The 17,712-nt window shown below is 41.6% G+C and overlaps 1 protein-coding gene across 9 annotated transcripts in view; it reads right to left on the bottom strand.

Moving 5' to 3' along the window:
• ADAMTSL3 (ADAMTS like 3) overlaps positions 1-17,712 on the bottom strand; it is a 202,607-nt gene that overhangs the window by 180,689 nt on the left and 4,206 nt on the right. For 3 of the 9 annotated variants that reach the window (XR_015701245.1, XM_087743286.1, XM_087743292.1), the window contains exons 1-2: positions 7,996-8,177; positions 6,553-6,647 (exon numbers count right to left, since the gene is read on the bottom strand). Coding sequence is in view for 8 of the 9 variants with exons in the window: in XM_087743286.1 (XP_087599412.1) it covers positions 6,553-6,627 (75 nt within the window). In the remaining variant the exon portion in view is untranslated. Of the gene's footprint in view, positions 1-6,552; positions 6,648-7,995; positions 8,178-8,754; positions 8,826-16,236; positions 16,485-17,712 lie in introns of those variants that run through there. The other 6 variants (XM_087743289.1, XM_087743293.1, XM_087743290.1 and 3 more) reach the window with 5 other exon arrangements.

Genomic DNA, 17,712 nt, shown 5'->3' with positions numbered 1-17,712 from the left:
ATTCACTGTGTTTCTAGTGCATCCAGAAGCATGACAAACTGACAATTCCTGGAAACCACATTTCTCAAAACAGACTGAGAATACTGTTTTCATTTTCTCTGCATAATGATGTTAAATCTAATAAATATAAAATTAGAAACAGAAATAACATTGTTCCTAAACAGTTTATGTAATATGCTGTCTGGAAGGGATATATTAGGCCAAGTTTTCAAAAACTGCCCGCCCTTTATAAACACATGATGCTTGTACTTGCACTTCTCAAGTATTATCAAATATCTACACAGCCAGGTACTAGAATTTGCACACCAGAAACCTATTCTTTCAAAAGAGTTTTAAGGGTGAAAGTTTTGGTTTAATCAGCTAAATATGATGAGAAATGCTCAGCCAGACTTTTGGAAGTGCCTAAGGCATGTAATGCCTGCTTGCCATTGGATTAATTGAAATTTACCTTGTTACTTGTTTCGAAAAATCCAGCTAAGCACCTACCAATAGTTAAGTACCGAACAGTATTTGTGTTTAACTTATGTCTCAAGTCTTACTGAAAGTCACCAAAACAAAGGCTCAACATCACACAGACCCTTCTGAAAATGCTGCTATATCTGCATTAAGTTTAGCACCCTTGCATAGCTGACGGTCATCAAAAAGTGAGTTTGTAGAACTGTACTCCCTCTTAGAAGTTGGAGTGAGGCCATTTTGAAAATATGACCCTTAAATTCAAGAGCACTTGACAGTCTACAGACTTCAGCTAATATCAAGAAAAGTTCTCCTCTTACGGGACAGAAAGTTATATGCATGCTTTCAAAACCTAAAGGAATTATTTATCTATCGGTGACAATAAAGTGAGTGCAGAGGGCATGTCAGAACTGCAGTGCTATACAGCTCCTATGTGGGTCTTAGCTGTCGCTCGAGTTGCCATGGCTATATCCAATGTCCTTTCTGGAATGTTGTGCTCGCTAGCAAACTGTACTTCAAAAACAAACCCACTCTTTCACCATGCACAAACTCTCTCTGTTTTACAGAGATTTTGCATAATAAGAATTACACTGGGATTGTTCAAGTAAGACTGTGTTGGACTGTACGCATCAGTATTATCAACTATATAAGATCTTAACAACACACTGACTTAATAGTAAAGTACAATATTTGCACAGTATGATATAACTCATGCCCAAAGATTTCTTGCATAGCCTTACAACACAAACAAGTATAGTGGCACAATTATAAATCTGCTTCCACTATCACTGAAATTAATATATTTTACTACTTCATTGCAAGCCACATTTACTTGGTGTTTACTTAAACACCAGCTCCTAGATTCAGGTGAGCATGGAAAACTATTTTAAGAAAAGCTTCAAGCCCCAAAATTGCAGATAAAGACATAAATATGTGAACCCTACAGGTTCTAGAAATAAAAGCAAATGACAAGGACTCCAATTTTTAAATATATATTCTTTTGAAGCAAAACTCATTATTTTGAATGGCCAAATCATGATTTCTGAACGAACAATAAAAGGGCTTTAATATCAGTACAATCAATCATGTACAATTTCTGTGATACAAAGGCAGGAATGGAATTTGGTGCACTGCGCGTAACTGCCACCTCAGTGCCGTTTATGCTCCAATTTGGTAGGGAATAGGATTGATCCAGCTGCACCAAGCAGACCTGAATGAGTAATTATCCATGACTAAATGTTCAAGTATCTGCTAAAACCAAAGATAATCCTAGAACTATTTCTTCCCTAAGTTCTCAAGAGAAATTAGAAGCCACTGGCTGTTTTGAGAGATTATTCCCACACTTGAGGCTCCTCTAAAAGTGTTCAACTCTTGGATATCTAGTTTTGGAACTGGCAATTTGCAGCTCTACACACAACTGATTTGAGAATCTCTGCCCAATTTTTAGTGTAACCTCATCAGAAATTATCATCCTAGTGAGCACTGATACCCATGTCTGAAAATGTAGATAGAGAATTTGAAATCTAGTTGGATATTGACATTAAACCACCTTTGCCGCATTAGAATGAATGGGTTTCAACCATGCTTTAGCTGAATAATCAAAGCTTGATTTTCTGAGTTGCATCACTGCAAGCATCATTCATAATTAGTACGATAAAAATATTTACTGAGAAGATGAAAAGAAATAAATGAGATAAAACGAGTAAAAGGATGCCTTCACTGCTATCATCTGCACTCTTGGTCATCTCCCATAGTCGACTTAAAATTTTTATGAGTACATTTTAAAAAATAAGTATTCATACATATTTTGTATCTCAAGTCACAAGACAGATTCATCACAATTTTTCTGGCAGTTCAGCTCTTTTGGATTGTAAATTGGGGGTAACAGCAGTTCAGATCCTATGAGCACTGGCTGAGCAATCATTATTAGTCATAAATTCAAAGCAAGTTCAGAAACTTACACAAGTTCTCTGGTAATGCTGTCACTGAGTTACAACCTTGTCAATAACAATGAATATTTTAAGTCAGAACACTTCTACAGAGTCTCAAAAGTGTTATTTGTCTATAGTAGAGGCATTTCAATCTTCAAACTAAGAATAAAACCACAGGCCTATTGAGGCCGATGGCAAAACTCCAGATGGGTACAGAATTGCATCCTGCCTACAAAAAAGGGAAACTGCATCAGATCTAACTCTGGACTTGCAAATCTCATCCTGATATTTTTTATTAAAGTTACTGGAGATTTAAGAATCCTTACTATTGTATGGCATGTAGATCATAATCTATTTTCTGAACATCGGTGTGCAATACATTCAGTGACTGTAAAACAATATTCCAAAGGTTTTCCACAAAGATGGTCTCCAAGTCCACTATGTCATATAATGGACATCAGATTTTTGGCCTTGCAAAACTCAACCTTAAAGACATTTACTATGTTGGTAGTTTTTGGCGGGTTGGTTATGGCAGAATCATTTTGAATAAGATAATGTTTTCAGCATGTATATCCTTTATATCCAAAATATCACAGATAGTTAGAAAAAACATAATGCAGGCAGGAATTGCAGAAACATAAATCATGGGAGCAACCAACAGTTTATTCGATGAATATGTGACCTATGAAACTTTCCCTTCCATAGAAACCCAGAGCTAATGCTTCTTAAATATCCAGACATGGTGTCTTTGCTGTTACTCCCTCCTCAGACATTCCCTCCATGGTCTTTGGAGGTGAAATGGACTGACTTGTAGAGGGTTTAATTTGGACTGTAGGAACCTAAGAAAATACCAGTGTATTCCTGATTTGAAAACATACCAGAGAATAAATCTAAAATGAATCCATGTGTAAAATTCTTGATGATGTGTATTTGTCTATATGAGTCTGCTAGCCATCATTTCTTGCTGCCGTTAATCCATTAGTAAGAATATAGAGATATACAGTCTTACATACATTTCATAACAAATATAACAGCATCAAGCTGAATGGTGTAATAACATGTTATCACAAGGTTAAGAAAGAGCTGGTTCCCATGCTGAGCACCCTGCCTTTTCAGTTACCAACATGGAGCCATAGGTACTCAAGAGATCACTTTAAAAAAGCAAAATTGGACTTGGATACTTTTATTTTGTTTATTGCCTTAACCATCTCCTAAAATCTGTACTATTGATAGCTCACCTGCTACCATGTGAGAAAAATGAGGAGCCTTTTACACCATATTTAGCAATAAATACACATGAACAGTTACATTCAAGGCCAAGGATATAGATAATGTTCACAAATACATAGAGTCTGTGGAATACAGTAACATCTTTGGATAGATTCATCATTTAAAGCTTTAGAAACAACAAATTATTCCACATTGCTGCTACCATTTGGTGGTAGGGTTTTTTTTTGTTTGTTTTTGAGAAAAACATACAGACATCACTTGCTTGGATTACCACTGCCTTTAGACTAATGCAGTTCCATTCATTTCATTTATATTGGCACATATCAGGAAAAGTAGGCTCTACGTCTGCAAAAGAACACAGCCAAGGCTAGCCCGTAAGTGGTCTCCTCCCAAGTCATTTATGCCACTGCTCTTGGTTACAGAGCAGATTTAATGAACAGGCAGCTCAGCAATGCTCAGTGGTAAATTGTTCACTGGGTTATCCTATGAAATCTGACTTACCTACTAGTATAGCAACTAATCTGCCCTCGACAAAATAATTTTGTCAAACTTGAGACGCTACGTATCTGTGAGGGCAGAATTCAGTTTGGAGCCTAGCTAAACACCATGCTGTGCTTGTTACCACGCTATGAAGAATCAGAAAGGGCTCCTATAACCAAAGTTAACTTTCATTTCTTCTCAGAACAGCTACCTCTTTTTCACAACTTCTCATGTTAAAGTTTTCTTTGCGTTACATTCATACCACATTCCCACCACATTCTTTTAAAATGGTCATTATTTTATTCTGTACCTGCCTCAAGCAGGATGAAATTAATCAATTGCACAAAAGTGACATGACATAGACTTGTGACCCTGCCCAGCATCCAATTGTTTCTAATTGATTAGCTCCAGACATAAGCACTTTAATAGCCAAAAACAACACAAGTGGAAGCTATGGTACAATATTAGGGTAGAATGACTGTGTGTGGTCCATATAGTATGGCCCCAAGCAACCAATTAAAGAATTAATGGTTATTGGATACCAAAAATGTTATGTTAAATAATATGAAATATCTTTAATGTGCCTAAAATTGTGATAAAACACCTAAAACTTAGGAGCAGAAGGGCCTCCTACAAGATTGGGGTTAAGTGCTAATGACTCAAATATGGCAAATAGATTATAATATTTTAAAGGACAATCAAGACCAAAAAATTTGACCTGGATTGAAATGTTCAGAAAGCTACTCACAATAGCCTATTGATTACTCCAATGTGTTTGGGTTGTTTTTATTATAAAGAGACAAGTGAAGCTATGCCAAACCATTTGTGGAGAAGAGGAAACTATGCCACTACTGGTTCCAGTTCTACAATAAGAAAAATATGAAAGAAAAAAATACAAGAAAAATATTGTAAAAGAAAAAAAAAGGAAAAAAAAAAAAACAACGATCTCTTCATAACCAAAAGGCCCAAACACAAAGTTGACATTTCCCTTCTCTGAACTTCTATTCTCACCTTGAACAGAACTATTAAGTGAACTTTACATATTGCTATCTGAATGTTTTATAGGGCCGGTTATTACAGCATTACTCAACTGCTTGCACACAAAAACACAAGCTGAACAGGCACAGAAAATCAGTAACATTTTTGTTCTTGTATAAGAAATATGCAAGCAAAAAGCAGAAGATCCCACTGTTGCCCTATCTGCTTGGACATGCACCAGATGCACTGCAGTTTACTGCACAACTAATACAAATCTAAAAATTTTTACTTTTATGGCAAGTCCTTTACTCAAGTAACCAGTGTACCTTCATGACTAGCTGCAACCATAATACAGACACAGGAGGTGTTCATCAACAGGTGGCTGCCAAATGAGTCTCAGCACACACTGCACTCAGCAGTGCTACTGAGCATGGGTTGGAGCCCATTCCCACTACCTTAAACCTCAAAGTCCACCCCAAATTGATCATAGCTTACTCAGCGGTCTAGTACAGTCGTCTCAGTTCTTCACACTCCTTTTGAATTTACTTTTGCCTGCTGTATTATCCTTCAATTCAAAATTCTTCAGGATGCATGTTTATATAACACCCAGCACACCAGGCTCCAGTTTGAAACCACCATTTCACCATTGCAGTAGTACAAAGAGTACACAACAGTACTACAGTAAACAGCATCACTGATTTTATTTAAAACCAAGATTTTACTTTTTTGTCAAAAACTACTACAATACTTCAAAAATTATGCTATTTATTTAAAAAAATATTCTTCAGGTTATTTAGCTGTCCTTTTCTAAGGATTTCTGGATGCGGGTGTATTTAAGACTGAAGAATGCTTGAAACGTTCTGTGCTGTGGGAACTATCAGTATAGAGAATGACATACTATAACAACATCTCTGCTGCATGCCAGCACACCATATTTCTTGAAATACTCACTTCTTGGAACTGATTAGGCTCATGTGTCAGGCAATAGATCAGTTGGCAGCTATGGTTTTCCTCCATGGTGCCTGTATTCATTGAACACTTGAAGGAAAGACCTTTTTGGACCACCCTCCCCCCGCCGACACTGGCTTCCAAGTGCTTTAGATGTTTCTACCCAGGTATTTATATAACCCTTGTCACCTACAGTATCTTAACATTTATCAAGTGCTAAACCTCCGGGGGGCAAAGAGCAGCTGTGCTGCCTAGAAAGACCTATGGCATTACACATCTGGCAAGATCTCCCTTTTGTCCACATATAGTAAAGTCAGGTACAATATTACTAGGAAGAGAGAGAATATTAATTTCCCACGTGGATGTCTTTGAAATTCAGTTCAGTGAAAGGAAAACCTTCTCATCAGGAGTCTTTTATTTACAGTGTAGTTCCTTCAGCAGTTTTCTGTTTAAAAAACAGTAATTCAAAGTGTGCAGCAAGATCATCTGATAAAAGACCAGGCATGACAATAGCAACAAGTTCATTGCCTACCTGTAGATGAGCATAGATAGCAATAGCAAGCCAAGCGATCTCCCAGGAGATCCCTGTGGCTTTAGGGCTGGCCATCCTCGTGCCTCGGGTCTCTGCTGAGAGAAATTGTTTCAAGTTACAACCAAAATCAAGTGGGCTCCTCCAGAATTTCAATGACTAAAGCAAACTGGGCAAAGGCATGGAACCGGCCTTTGGAAGAAATGCAATGCAAACACCGGAGTTCTGCGCTGGCCAGAGGAGCAGACGCGTAGTGCATGCCATGAGCACAGCCTGCAGGGTGAGGTAGTTCCAATTAGGGAACGGAAAGGGGGGGAAATGGAAGGTTTGGGGAAGCTGACAATAGTGGGCAAGTTTGATTATCTCCTGAATGGAGGAGAACTTATCAAGCTGGGAACCCCTCCCATCTTGATTTCTGGGAGGTAAAATCCAAGGAGCATAGGATTTCTGATGTTCAGCACTTTCACCCACTGAAAGCTGAGACCCCAGCTCTGGGACTTCAGCAGTCATTTGCACTGCCTTTGAAAGCTCTGATCATAACAGCTCAGAGACTAAGCAATCATCGCAGAAGAAAAAAAAAAAAAAATCCATCAGTTTAGTGATTGTCACCATTACAGGGCCAACACGAAACTGTCAGTCACTTTTACTAAAACCTTCAATTTAAAATTGCCAACAAGAAAAATATCATGTAATAATGCTGCTAATTCTGCTAATTCCTACTGTCAATGCATCTTTTTGCCTCAGACTATTCATAACCACAGTGATCTCAAAATAGTACGAGTTCCACGCACCCCTAATACGCATGCACACAAACAGCCCTCCCTCCTTGCCACCACCCCACTATTTTGCAAAGCCCCACAGTGAATGCAAATCTCTCCTTCAAAAAAAGTACTCCTTTCTAAAAGGTCAGATATCCCAAAGGAAAACCATCTATCCAAACAGTTCTTGCACCTGTCAACTAAACATAATTAAGATTCCTTACAGAAATAAGTGTTTCATTCCCTCCATCCAGAAAAAATTTAAAAGTTCCCCCTCCTCCCCAAACCTTTAGCACTCCTGGATGCTTTTGTCATTCAAAAGTTTCAATCAGCTATGGCAATAAGAGAAGGAAGATTCCCCCCCGCGCCAGGCACTGCCAAGAGCCACAACTGGCAAAACACACCAGACTCCGGCACCTCACAGGTGTCGGTGCCTGGGCTCCCCAAGGGCTCCCCAAGCAACCCGCGCCGCTTTGCCCTCTCGGACGACCCCCGCCCAGCACCGCGGCCGTCCCCGCTTACGCTGAACCCCGCCGGCCCGTCTGGGGGAGCCGCCCGCGGGGCCCGGCCCGCCTCCCCCGGGGCAACCGGCTCGGGGAAGCGGGCCGGGGCGGCTGCCGCTGCCCGAGGGCCAGCCCGGGCCGCCGCGGGGCTCCCCTCCCCCGGCGCGGCCGCCGAGCTCACCCACCTGGAGCGGCGCCGCGTCCCTCGGCTCGGCGGGGAGCGCGCAGCGGGGCTGGGGCCGGCGGGGAGGCGGGGAGCGGGTCCGGCTCTGCCGGCGCCTCCTTCCCGCTCGCAGGGCAGGGGAGCGCCTTGCCTGTCACGGCACCGGGGATGCAGCATCCTGCATCGCGAGCGGCGGCCCCTCCCTCACGGCAGGCTCCAGCCCACCGCCGCACGCTAGCCAAGGTCCTACAGGCTGCTGGCAGCGGGCCGCCCCCGCCCGCCCGCCGCAGCCCGGCCCCGCCGAGAGGCGCCCGGGCGCCTCCACCTGCGGCGCGGGGCCGCGGCCCGGCCCGGCGCCCGCTCCGCCGCCGCGGCTCGGCGCCCCCCGCGCAGCCGCGGCCTCCCCGGGCGGCCGGCCCGCGTCCCCCGCCCCGGCCGCGGAGGCACCGGCGGCGCTCCTGTGTCGGCGGCCGAGACCCCGGCAGCCCCGGGCCAAGCGGTTCGTCTTCCCCCGAGGGGCAAAAGCTACCGTGAAGTCAGCCCCCAAATCTGACGCAAAGCAGCTTCCAAAACCACAACCATCCCGTGTCTCATCTCCAAGTAACTCTCACAATACAGCTGCAGATCTGCTCACACACCGAGGAGGTCTTTAATCATGCTGCCCTCTACGATATTTTTAGGTTTCCTACTGTAAAGCTGACGAGTATGTCTCACAGGACAGCTTTGCTCTCGTTCTCCCTCTGCGCTTTGGGCTGCTGAAGAGAACACTAAAATCCTCTACCTTTGCACTACGGCTTCCACTGATGTCCCAAGCTTTCGTCGAGTCTGCTAAGAGCAGCACGTAGAAAAAGGGCTATTATCCCTGCCACTGAAGTTAAAAATATGCTCCAGTGAACTAAACATAACCGATGAAGAGTTTGTTCAAATATGTTGCACTGGAAACTTTTCCAATCTGTTTAGGTTTCTCACCAGCACGGGAAGCGCCTCCTCCATCGTTAGGAACAGAGTGCCCTCTGCTGAAACTAGCCTGACGGAGGAGACGGCCCAAGGCGAGGCCGGGGCCGGAGAGCAGCCACCCCGAGGGAGAGCCGCGGAGCCGGCGGGCTGCAGCGCGAAGGCTCCGGCTCTCCGGGACATCCCCGGCGTGGCACAGCCACCCGCGCCGCGGGTCTGCCCCCTCCATCCCGGCGCAAGGCTCGCACTGCTCTGCCTGCAGGTTCCCCCTGGCCGCTGCGGCAAGCTGCTCTTTCCAGTCTGCACGTTACCACGATAATAAGCTGTGTGACAGGCAAGAGCACCGCCAAGGACCTGATCTTTTCTTTTTCTAACACTGGTCAGCTGAAAGTATATCAGCTTTCTGGGAAGCTTTGCTTTCCATCCGTTTCAGTTGCTACAGTTACTTAAACAACCACACAGTCCTTTAACTATGACTTCAGTTACACTCCTGCAATTTGTTATCTTCAAAACAGATACACAGGTGCAGTCAGCATATACTTCAGACTTGATCACAACTGGTTTTAAAGCCAGAGTTTAGCCATTAGATCAACTGATGCAGGAAATCAGTTTTCCTGTCCCAAAACTACGGCCGGTAGTACTACAGGAACAAAACCAAAAGATGTTCACAAGTACAGAATGAAGCCGGCCCTCAAGACCTGCCATCCAGTTAGGCACATACACAGTCTGTACCACCCCTATTTAGAATATCGCCTCTCAAAACTATTTACCCCTCAACGGTGAAGCAGTCCCCTGACTCCCTGAAGCAAAAGCTGCAGAGCAGGCTATTAATTTGTTTGCCAGATGGGCACATTTAGACAAAATTGCTCTGGCTATGTTCCTAGCACCAGTATTAGCCATAGATTACATTGAAAGGTTTGGCCCTAACATTCCAATAGCATTTTCCAACTTTGAATGCTGGTCAGCATTTCTTTGTTTTTCCCTTTTTCAGTGCTACTCATCTCTGTGTTCTCTACTTTCTCCTCCCAGCTTACTCTGCTACCTTCCTCCAATGCTGCTCCTGGTCATTTGCTTCAGATCGCTCGGCTGTGTGCATCCCTAACCATAAAGAATAATCAAACATCAAGTGTGTGAGTCTTCGAAAAATTTGCTCATCTCCTGCAATAAATTTGAGAATAGTGGTTAGACAGCTCACATCAGATTCACTGACTTAAATGAGGCTGCTGCTGTGTCACACTCTTCATTGCTTGCATGATCTGGATCTTAAGTTACAGGCCCTATGTCGGCCTTTATACAGCATGTAAGAAAACAGAGGTAAGCACCTGCAAGCATTACACCCCAGGCAGATTTCAGAACCAGCGTTATAATACATAATGCAAGTACCTTGTTGTACCTACCTAGTAAAATAGCAATTGGCAATGTCTTGCCCAAGGTACTGAAATGACAGTGGTGTTAATCTCATTGTCCCCCACCATCCGTGGTCTGGTTTTGCTTTGATTACATCGAAATCATCCTTTTCGTGAAAATGAGCACCCAGGAAATAACAGTATTTGAAGCATAAAAATAGCCTAGGCCTACTGCTGGGAACTGTACAGGGTTTTGAACAGCTTTTAACAGGGCATTTTCCTATGTGAATCTCATTCTCATTGAGTGTTGATTTGTTGCCTCCTTTACCCAATTTAATTTCTTCACCTCAGCCTCATTCCACATCCCTGCCACTTTACTCTTTTCTCTCTAGACTTCCAGTGAACCTGGAAGCTTCAGGATTTTCACTCCTGTTGGAGATCTGCATAACCCCTTCTGCTGAGCCAAGCAAAAGCCAAAAGAAACTCAGGTGTCCAGGCAAGATCTGTTTGACAACAACCACTTCAAAATTCACAGCACCTGCAGCTCCGTGGTAGACTCCTTCAATATGCACCCTGAAGTTAAAGGCCACAAACTTAGAGGTCCTGAAAGCCTAATTTTCATCCCTGGAGAAGTTTGTCAGGAATTCTGCAAAAACTAATTGACCATTCAAGTTTAAAAGAAATTGTCGTTTTCTAAGGAAACGGTTAATTTTCCTTCTGCTCACTCTTGTCTGTATGGATTATAAACTCTTCAAGGCAGGAACTATTGCTCTTTGACTATTACACTATGTTTGCAGAATCCCTGGTCCAGGGTCAAGGCCTTTAGGTATTACCTCATTAGCACTTTTACCACAGAGTCTTCCAATTCCCCCTCCTCACACCACGTTAGTTTGGCAGAGTTGGTGTAAGGTATTGAATGGGAAAGAACAGTGATGCTCTTAACACTCGGAGTTCACGTGCATGATTCCTGCATTTGTCTCTTGTTATTCGCCATGCTTTATTACAAATATGCTTTTCTTTTGCTGCTCTCTAAAATACGCATCATTTAAATGACATTAAATATGACAGCTGTAAAGCCCTCACTGTTCATAAAATTGGGAAATATGGACATTTGCACTTATTTCATTGAACACATAATCATGACCTTGTCCATCTGTACAGCTGGCATGGTCTCTCGTGAGGAAGCTGGTTGGAAATATGATGGTCTTATCCTTTGTTTTATACTGACTTAAGACCATGTGTCTTCACTACCAAACACAACCATGAAATATTTTGTCGTTCGTTGATTTACACTCAATTGTAACAACGGAAAATTTCAACTTACACTCAACAGTGCAGGCAGAAAAGGCAGAGGAAAAAAGATCCCACAAGATACAGCTAAGGGCAAAATTGAAAAAAAATAAAACTCTGTTCTGGTAAACAAAAACCTCTGTTCAATCACGTGATAACCACCAGATTTCACTCTGTCAGTGAACATTAATAGAAAATCTTCACATCTAAAAGAGAAAACCTACATTTCTCTATTTATCTTTGTCCTGAAACACAGGTATACATAATCCTTCAGCAGACTCCACTTCTATATAAATATTCTCTCAAAACAAGTTCAGCTAAGCAAATCTGATTACCATGAAGGCTATTCTTTCATCATAACAAAAGTCTATACTACTCAGGAAAAAATATGTTTGGCTAAACTACAAATTTAAAATCCATTGAAACAGTGCAGAACAACATTTGGCTCATAAATCAGGATTATGTCTAATGAATACCAAAACTGGAAGTATCCTGCCGAGGCCCCATGCAGAAACAGAATTTTGGTTTGAGGCCTCAAAGTTATCAGTAATAGAGCTGCACCTGATTGACTAATAAAAGGAAAATGCTACATTTCCTGTAACTAGAGTCATGAGAACCCTGACACGATATAATCAGTTCTTTGGCCCTGCATTGTACGTGTACAGGGTACTTGTTTACCCTCAAATAACAAGCTCTCTGGGGTAGAGCGCAATCATGCGCTGTCCCACTTCACAAATATGTTACACCCTATAAAGAGTAAAGCCTCTATTAGTATGAAGGTACAAAGTTCAGCTACAGCACTGTGTCTTTGATTTCTTGGTGTTATGGAACCCATTGCGTTCCATATTGATCCTTGCCCTGGGCTTTGGATACTGCTCCATCGAAACAGTGAATAGAAGAAAATTCTTGTGGCTTAAAGGAAAACTACTTATGTAGAGACCTAAACATTATAGAAGAAAGCTACCGTCTTCCTCTCAGTTTGTGTTTAAATGAATCTAGCATTAAGCAATACAGTATATACAAATGGTCACTATTTCAAGTATTTGAATAAATATTTGTCCTTTCTTGTCTCTCAAATTCCTTGTTATCCTCAAGCAAAGCAACTAGCAGCTCATTTGCATATTTATGATCCTGTACAGTAGTAGCAGATGCATTAAATTTCATGACTCTCCAGAACAAACACATCTTGATTCAGATGACACATTTTGTTGTAGCTCAGTGTTCATAGCCCTAACTAAAATGTTAGAATGGACATTTTGAGATAAATTTAAAATACATTTCCATGGTCATTTTGTGGTTTTGCAGCATATCTTTTCAAAAGGATTTAGGTGCTTATTGTGGGCATAATTATAAAATATGAGCTTGTATAGATGAAGATTGAATGCAGGTAAGGCGAAATGAAAGATTCATTGCAGAAGTAAAATAGCTTCAGTTTATTTACACATAGCTATGTGTTCTTTAACAGATTTTTTTTTCTAGTTTGCAAAAAAATGCAACCCCACTGAGGACTGTGGATATGCCAGATTTGAATTCCTGAACTTGTCTGCCATTTTCTTCTCATGCAACAGTGACAACAATCTGTTTTCCTCAGTCTGCGATGGCTAAAAATAAAACGTTACTGAGTGCTACGTGAAAGAGACAACATTTGGTGAATAAACAGGGGCTCTGAGGAAATCAGTTATGTTGCAAGCCACGCGCAACAGATAAAGGTCAGCAGGACAATTGCTGCCTCACTGTAATGGTTCACTGGGGAAGAGCAAGAGAAGTAAAGTAGGTGACCTGCATCTCACAGGATGACTTGTGTGTGTTACTACATGAGCGTCTAAAGATGCACACCAATACGGAAACAGAAGAGAACATAAGCAAGGAGTAAACACTGAGAAGGAATGAAAAAAAAAAAAGGACAAGGTTGGAAGAAACACGTGATACTTCATTGGGAGGAATACTAGTGACAAACACAATGTGGTAATGAAAGCAGAAGATAAATGTAGGAAAATGCAGCAAAACCAGCGGAAAGAATAAGCATGGGTTACGGTTGAAACAGACTGAAAAATTAAATGCCCAAACCAAAACTGAGGTCACCAGAAAACAGCTTCAGAAAAGTAACGTTGTGCATCAAATCAAAGAGCAATGAAGCTGGCGAAGGGTCTGGAGCACAAGTCTTATGAGGAACAGCTGAGGGAGCTGGGGTTGTTTAGCCTGGAGAAGAGGAGGCTGAGGGGAGACCTTATCACTCTGTACAACTACCTGAAAGGAGGTTGTAGCAAGGTGGGGGGTGAGTCTTCTCCCTAGTAACAAGCAATAGGACAAGAGGAAATGGCCACAAGTCATGCCAGGGCAGGTTTAGGTTGGATATTAGGAAAAACTTCTTCACTGAAAGGGTAGTCAGGCACTGGAACAGGCTGCCCAGGGAAGTGGTTGAGTCCCCATCCCTGGAGGTATTTAAAAGACATGTAGATGTGGTGCTTAGGGACATGGTTTAGTGGTGGACTTGGCAGTGCTAGGTTAACAGTTGGACTTGATAATCTTAAAGGTCTTTTCCAACCTAGACAATTCTATGAAATGTTTGGCAGCAAGAGGAACAAAATTTCCACTTTCTCACATACAATCTGTGTGTCAATACAAATATAGAAAAAAACTACAACAAAACCCATAACATAAAATGGTCACAGACTCCTGTAAGCTTGTGTGGGTGGGAACAAAGCAGCAAATAAAACATGAAGCTCCAAACCAAGAACGAGACGCTGTATTAACAGAGGATAGAACCCCCAGCTCTATCCATACTTTAGAGTTGAAAGTAAATGTAAGGACAGAAAGCAGGTTTGAAATTAATTTTTGATTATTCTGTTCTCTTCTACTTGCCAGCTTCTTTTGCTATGTTGGAAAGCGCTCTTGTTTCTTGAGTTGCACATTTACAGTCCTCATTAAGAGACTATATTGTGAATCATTACCAAGGAAAAGTATCCATTCTCCTCACCACAGCCTGGCTGCAGCCCAAGTGCTCCATATCAAGTGAGGTATTGAGTCAAGTGCAATAATAGTGGGATAAACTATTTGCTCTCTATGAAATGGATTCAACTCATCTCAACTCAGCAATGTTGCCTGGATCTAAATGAAGACATTTTTGTTATTATATTCTACTAAAAGAGATGGAAGTGACTTCATTTTCACAAGGGACTCGGATTTGCCTTAGCTCTGGTGGATCAGAGGTGGTTCCTGGCTCCTCTGGGAGCCAGCAGATGTATTCATTATTCTTATTAACATTCAGCGATGACATAATTGAATACAATCTATTTGACAATGAAGGAGGAGAAAGAAGGGTTAGCAAGATTTGGTGGACAGAGGGAAAGTTTGTAAGGCTCCAGATTCACAGTTTGGAGCTACATAGTCACTGAAAAAAACAGCTTATTTTCCACTTTCCTTCATATTTTCTTCTTTGCTGGCTCTGCTGCCTTATGCTGTGAGAACCCCTCATAATCTGTGACATTTATTCAAAGTCTGATACTGGTATTAGTAAAATCTATAGAAAAAAATTCTATTTTTGCAGACCTATGCAGTACCTAGGATCTCTTTTCCTCCTCATTCTGTCTAGACATTCCTTACAGAAACTAATGTGCATCCTACATAAAACTGGAAGAGAGCATACATCTTCAGACAGCGAGCCAGATTCTAGTCATAGCGGCACCAATATAAACTGTACACAGGAACAGCTTCTCTGCATTTGTACATGAAAGTAGAATTTGGTCACTGGCACTTGGAAACCAGGACAGCCTACAACAGAATCTTATCAAGTGTCACCTACAAAATGTTGCTATCAGCTGTTTTGTGTATTTCATGTTTTACCAAACAAAATGTATTGTTTACTTTTGCATCTGGTAACACCACAAATAATTTCCTCTCTTTACTGATTACCAACTTACAGAAGGCTGTTGTTCCAACACAGGCAAAAACCCCTGTAAGCTGACTTGTCCTGCTTAATTTAACTAGGCAAGTAGGGGCATATGTTGAAGTACTACACAGGAGGATCACTTGTGCAGTTATGTGTTCTGGGAAGGACTTCTCCATCTATGTGTACTACCACCAATGACCCAGAAACTGCCCTTTAACCTTTCTGGTGGGTAATCTCTAATTTTCTTATGGAGCGTCCATATCTACTCTAGTAGTGTGGCAACCATTATCAGGCTAGTAGAACTCAATCTGTCTTCATTAGCTCTGGACACATGTGAGTCACACAGCTGTCTGTAAATAGACAGCTTCACAAAGTGTTTGTTGATATATTCTAATGCATCAGAGTAATACCATTTGAAACAGCATTACTGCTATACGTACACATTTCTTAAACTGTTACAAAGGCTGTCCAGTGATACCTTGCTTTGTTTCCAATGGATATTTAGAAAGAGATCCTCATGAATTAGAGAGCAGAATGACTATCAGAGGAAAAAAAAAAAAAAAAACACTAAAAACACTACAAACGTTTCTGCTGTGTATGCTGACTCTGTATCTATGCCTACATTTACCAGCACAATATTTTCACACTAGTCAAGCCTGTTCACTTACTATGCATAGCCTCAAATGTATTTAACACTTCAAAAGTAGATATGAATTCAAACATTTTGTATTAGGCCACAAAAAACTCTAAAAAGAGATACTACTATCAACAAATTTGGCCTTACCTAACTATTTAGCAGTCATCGCTCTAACAATCTGTCATCCAACAAGTGGTAAGGTCCAGCTGCTTCCTAATGGACAAAGTCAAGTCAGGTAGCCAGGCTGGCAGGGCAGGAGCCACACCAGCCACAGCCCTGTCTCACTGCTCGTAGGCAAGATACACCAGGGACTAAAACATGACACCCAGGATGTGCAGAGAGCCCAGGCAAACCTGCAGTAACTAGGCAGGTACAAGGCCAAGCCAGAAAATCAGTCTATAGGCCAACAAAGCTTATAGCTAGGCACAGCCATAACAGAGCTCAAAGAGAGACTAAAGGCCAGGCAAGAGCTTAAATGGAGTTCCTGCACCCATGGGCAGAGGCGTGGGTGGAAGCCCCAGCTGAGGCTGGTCAGGGTCGTTAAGGCATATTAGTGCACTCGGAGCCCTGACAACATTTTGGAATCTATACTGACACATTGCTCGCACCTGGCTAGAATCAGTTAGCAGATACCTAAGGAAAAGGATAGCAAAAAGTTCAGTTGACTTTTTCCTGGTTTTCATCGTACCACTGTATCACTGTATTTTTTTCACTTGATTTCACCAGCTCAAGGTCAAGGCCTGATTAAGGTACTTGAAAAAAGTCCACAAATATTTTTACAGTTGGAGGGGGGATTTATTCCAACTTTGTGGAATCTGCTAATACTGTCTAAATCTCCCATATCTACATTTTCCTACAAAAGGACTATTTGTAGAAAAGCTTTACTGTGCTTTAGTCTGGGATATATACATTTTTCCACCATTTCTCCTGATACCCTCCCTATCTCTCAATCCTGAAACCTTCCTGATATCTTTATACTTGAAACAGTAGGAAAAGATGGTACAGGCTTATCTCTGCAGGAATTCCTCAGCTACACTTGTGGTGTAAGCAGTACAGACTACAATCTTAATCAAAGGAAAAGTCAGAAAAAACGTCAGAAAGAAAAGAAACAGTAACAGGTTTCCATTATGCTCTTCTTGATGTTGCCACCTTCTGTTCTTGCATAGAGAGACTAGGTGAAGAATACAAAAGACAAAACTAGCTCAGACTATTTTTGAACTATTTCTTTCAGCTGTTTTTGTTTGCACTGTTACAAAGCCCTGGCAGACAAGGAAAATATTCTTAGAATAGCAGATTTCTTGCTTTGTTCTGCATCTGTTCCAAAACCGTACAATTGTATTTGAACAGCTGGCCAGTAAGACGCAACGATCAAACATGGCAATGTCACACGATCACAGTGTTCTTTGTAGAGGACTGTTTCAAAGCTGAAGTAAACCCTCAGATGTACACATCTTGGTCTTAGAGGTACATATTCAGATTTAAATGATATTTTTATTTTTATTGAATTAAGCTTTTTATTGGCAACAAAGAACAAACAGGTACTCATTATATCAAAATAAAGAACTGGAACTGCTCTGCAGAAAAGAATTCTGTGGTGCCGTTGCTAGGACTAGAACCAGAGGA

The sequence above is a fragment of the Nipponia nippon genome, unplaced genomic scaffold (assembly GCF_047370975.1).
Source record: "Nipponia nippon isolate SJK-2023a ecotype South Korea unplaced genomic scaffold, ASM4737097v1 scaffold_9, whole genome shotgun sequence".
Classification (NCBI taxonomy): Eukaryota; Metazoa; Chordata; class Aves; order Pelecaniformes; family Threskiornithidae; genus Nipponia; species Nipponia nippon.
Note: the sequence above shows the minus strand (reverse complement) of the source record. Positions and strands in the feature narration are given on the sequence as shown.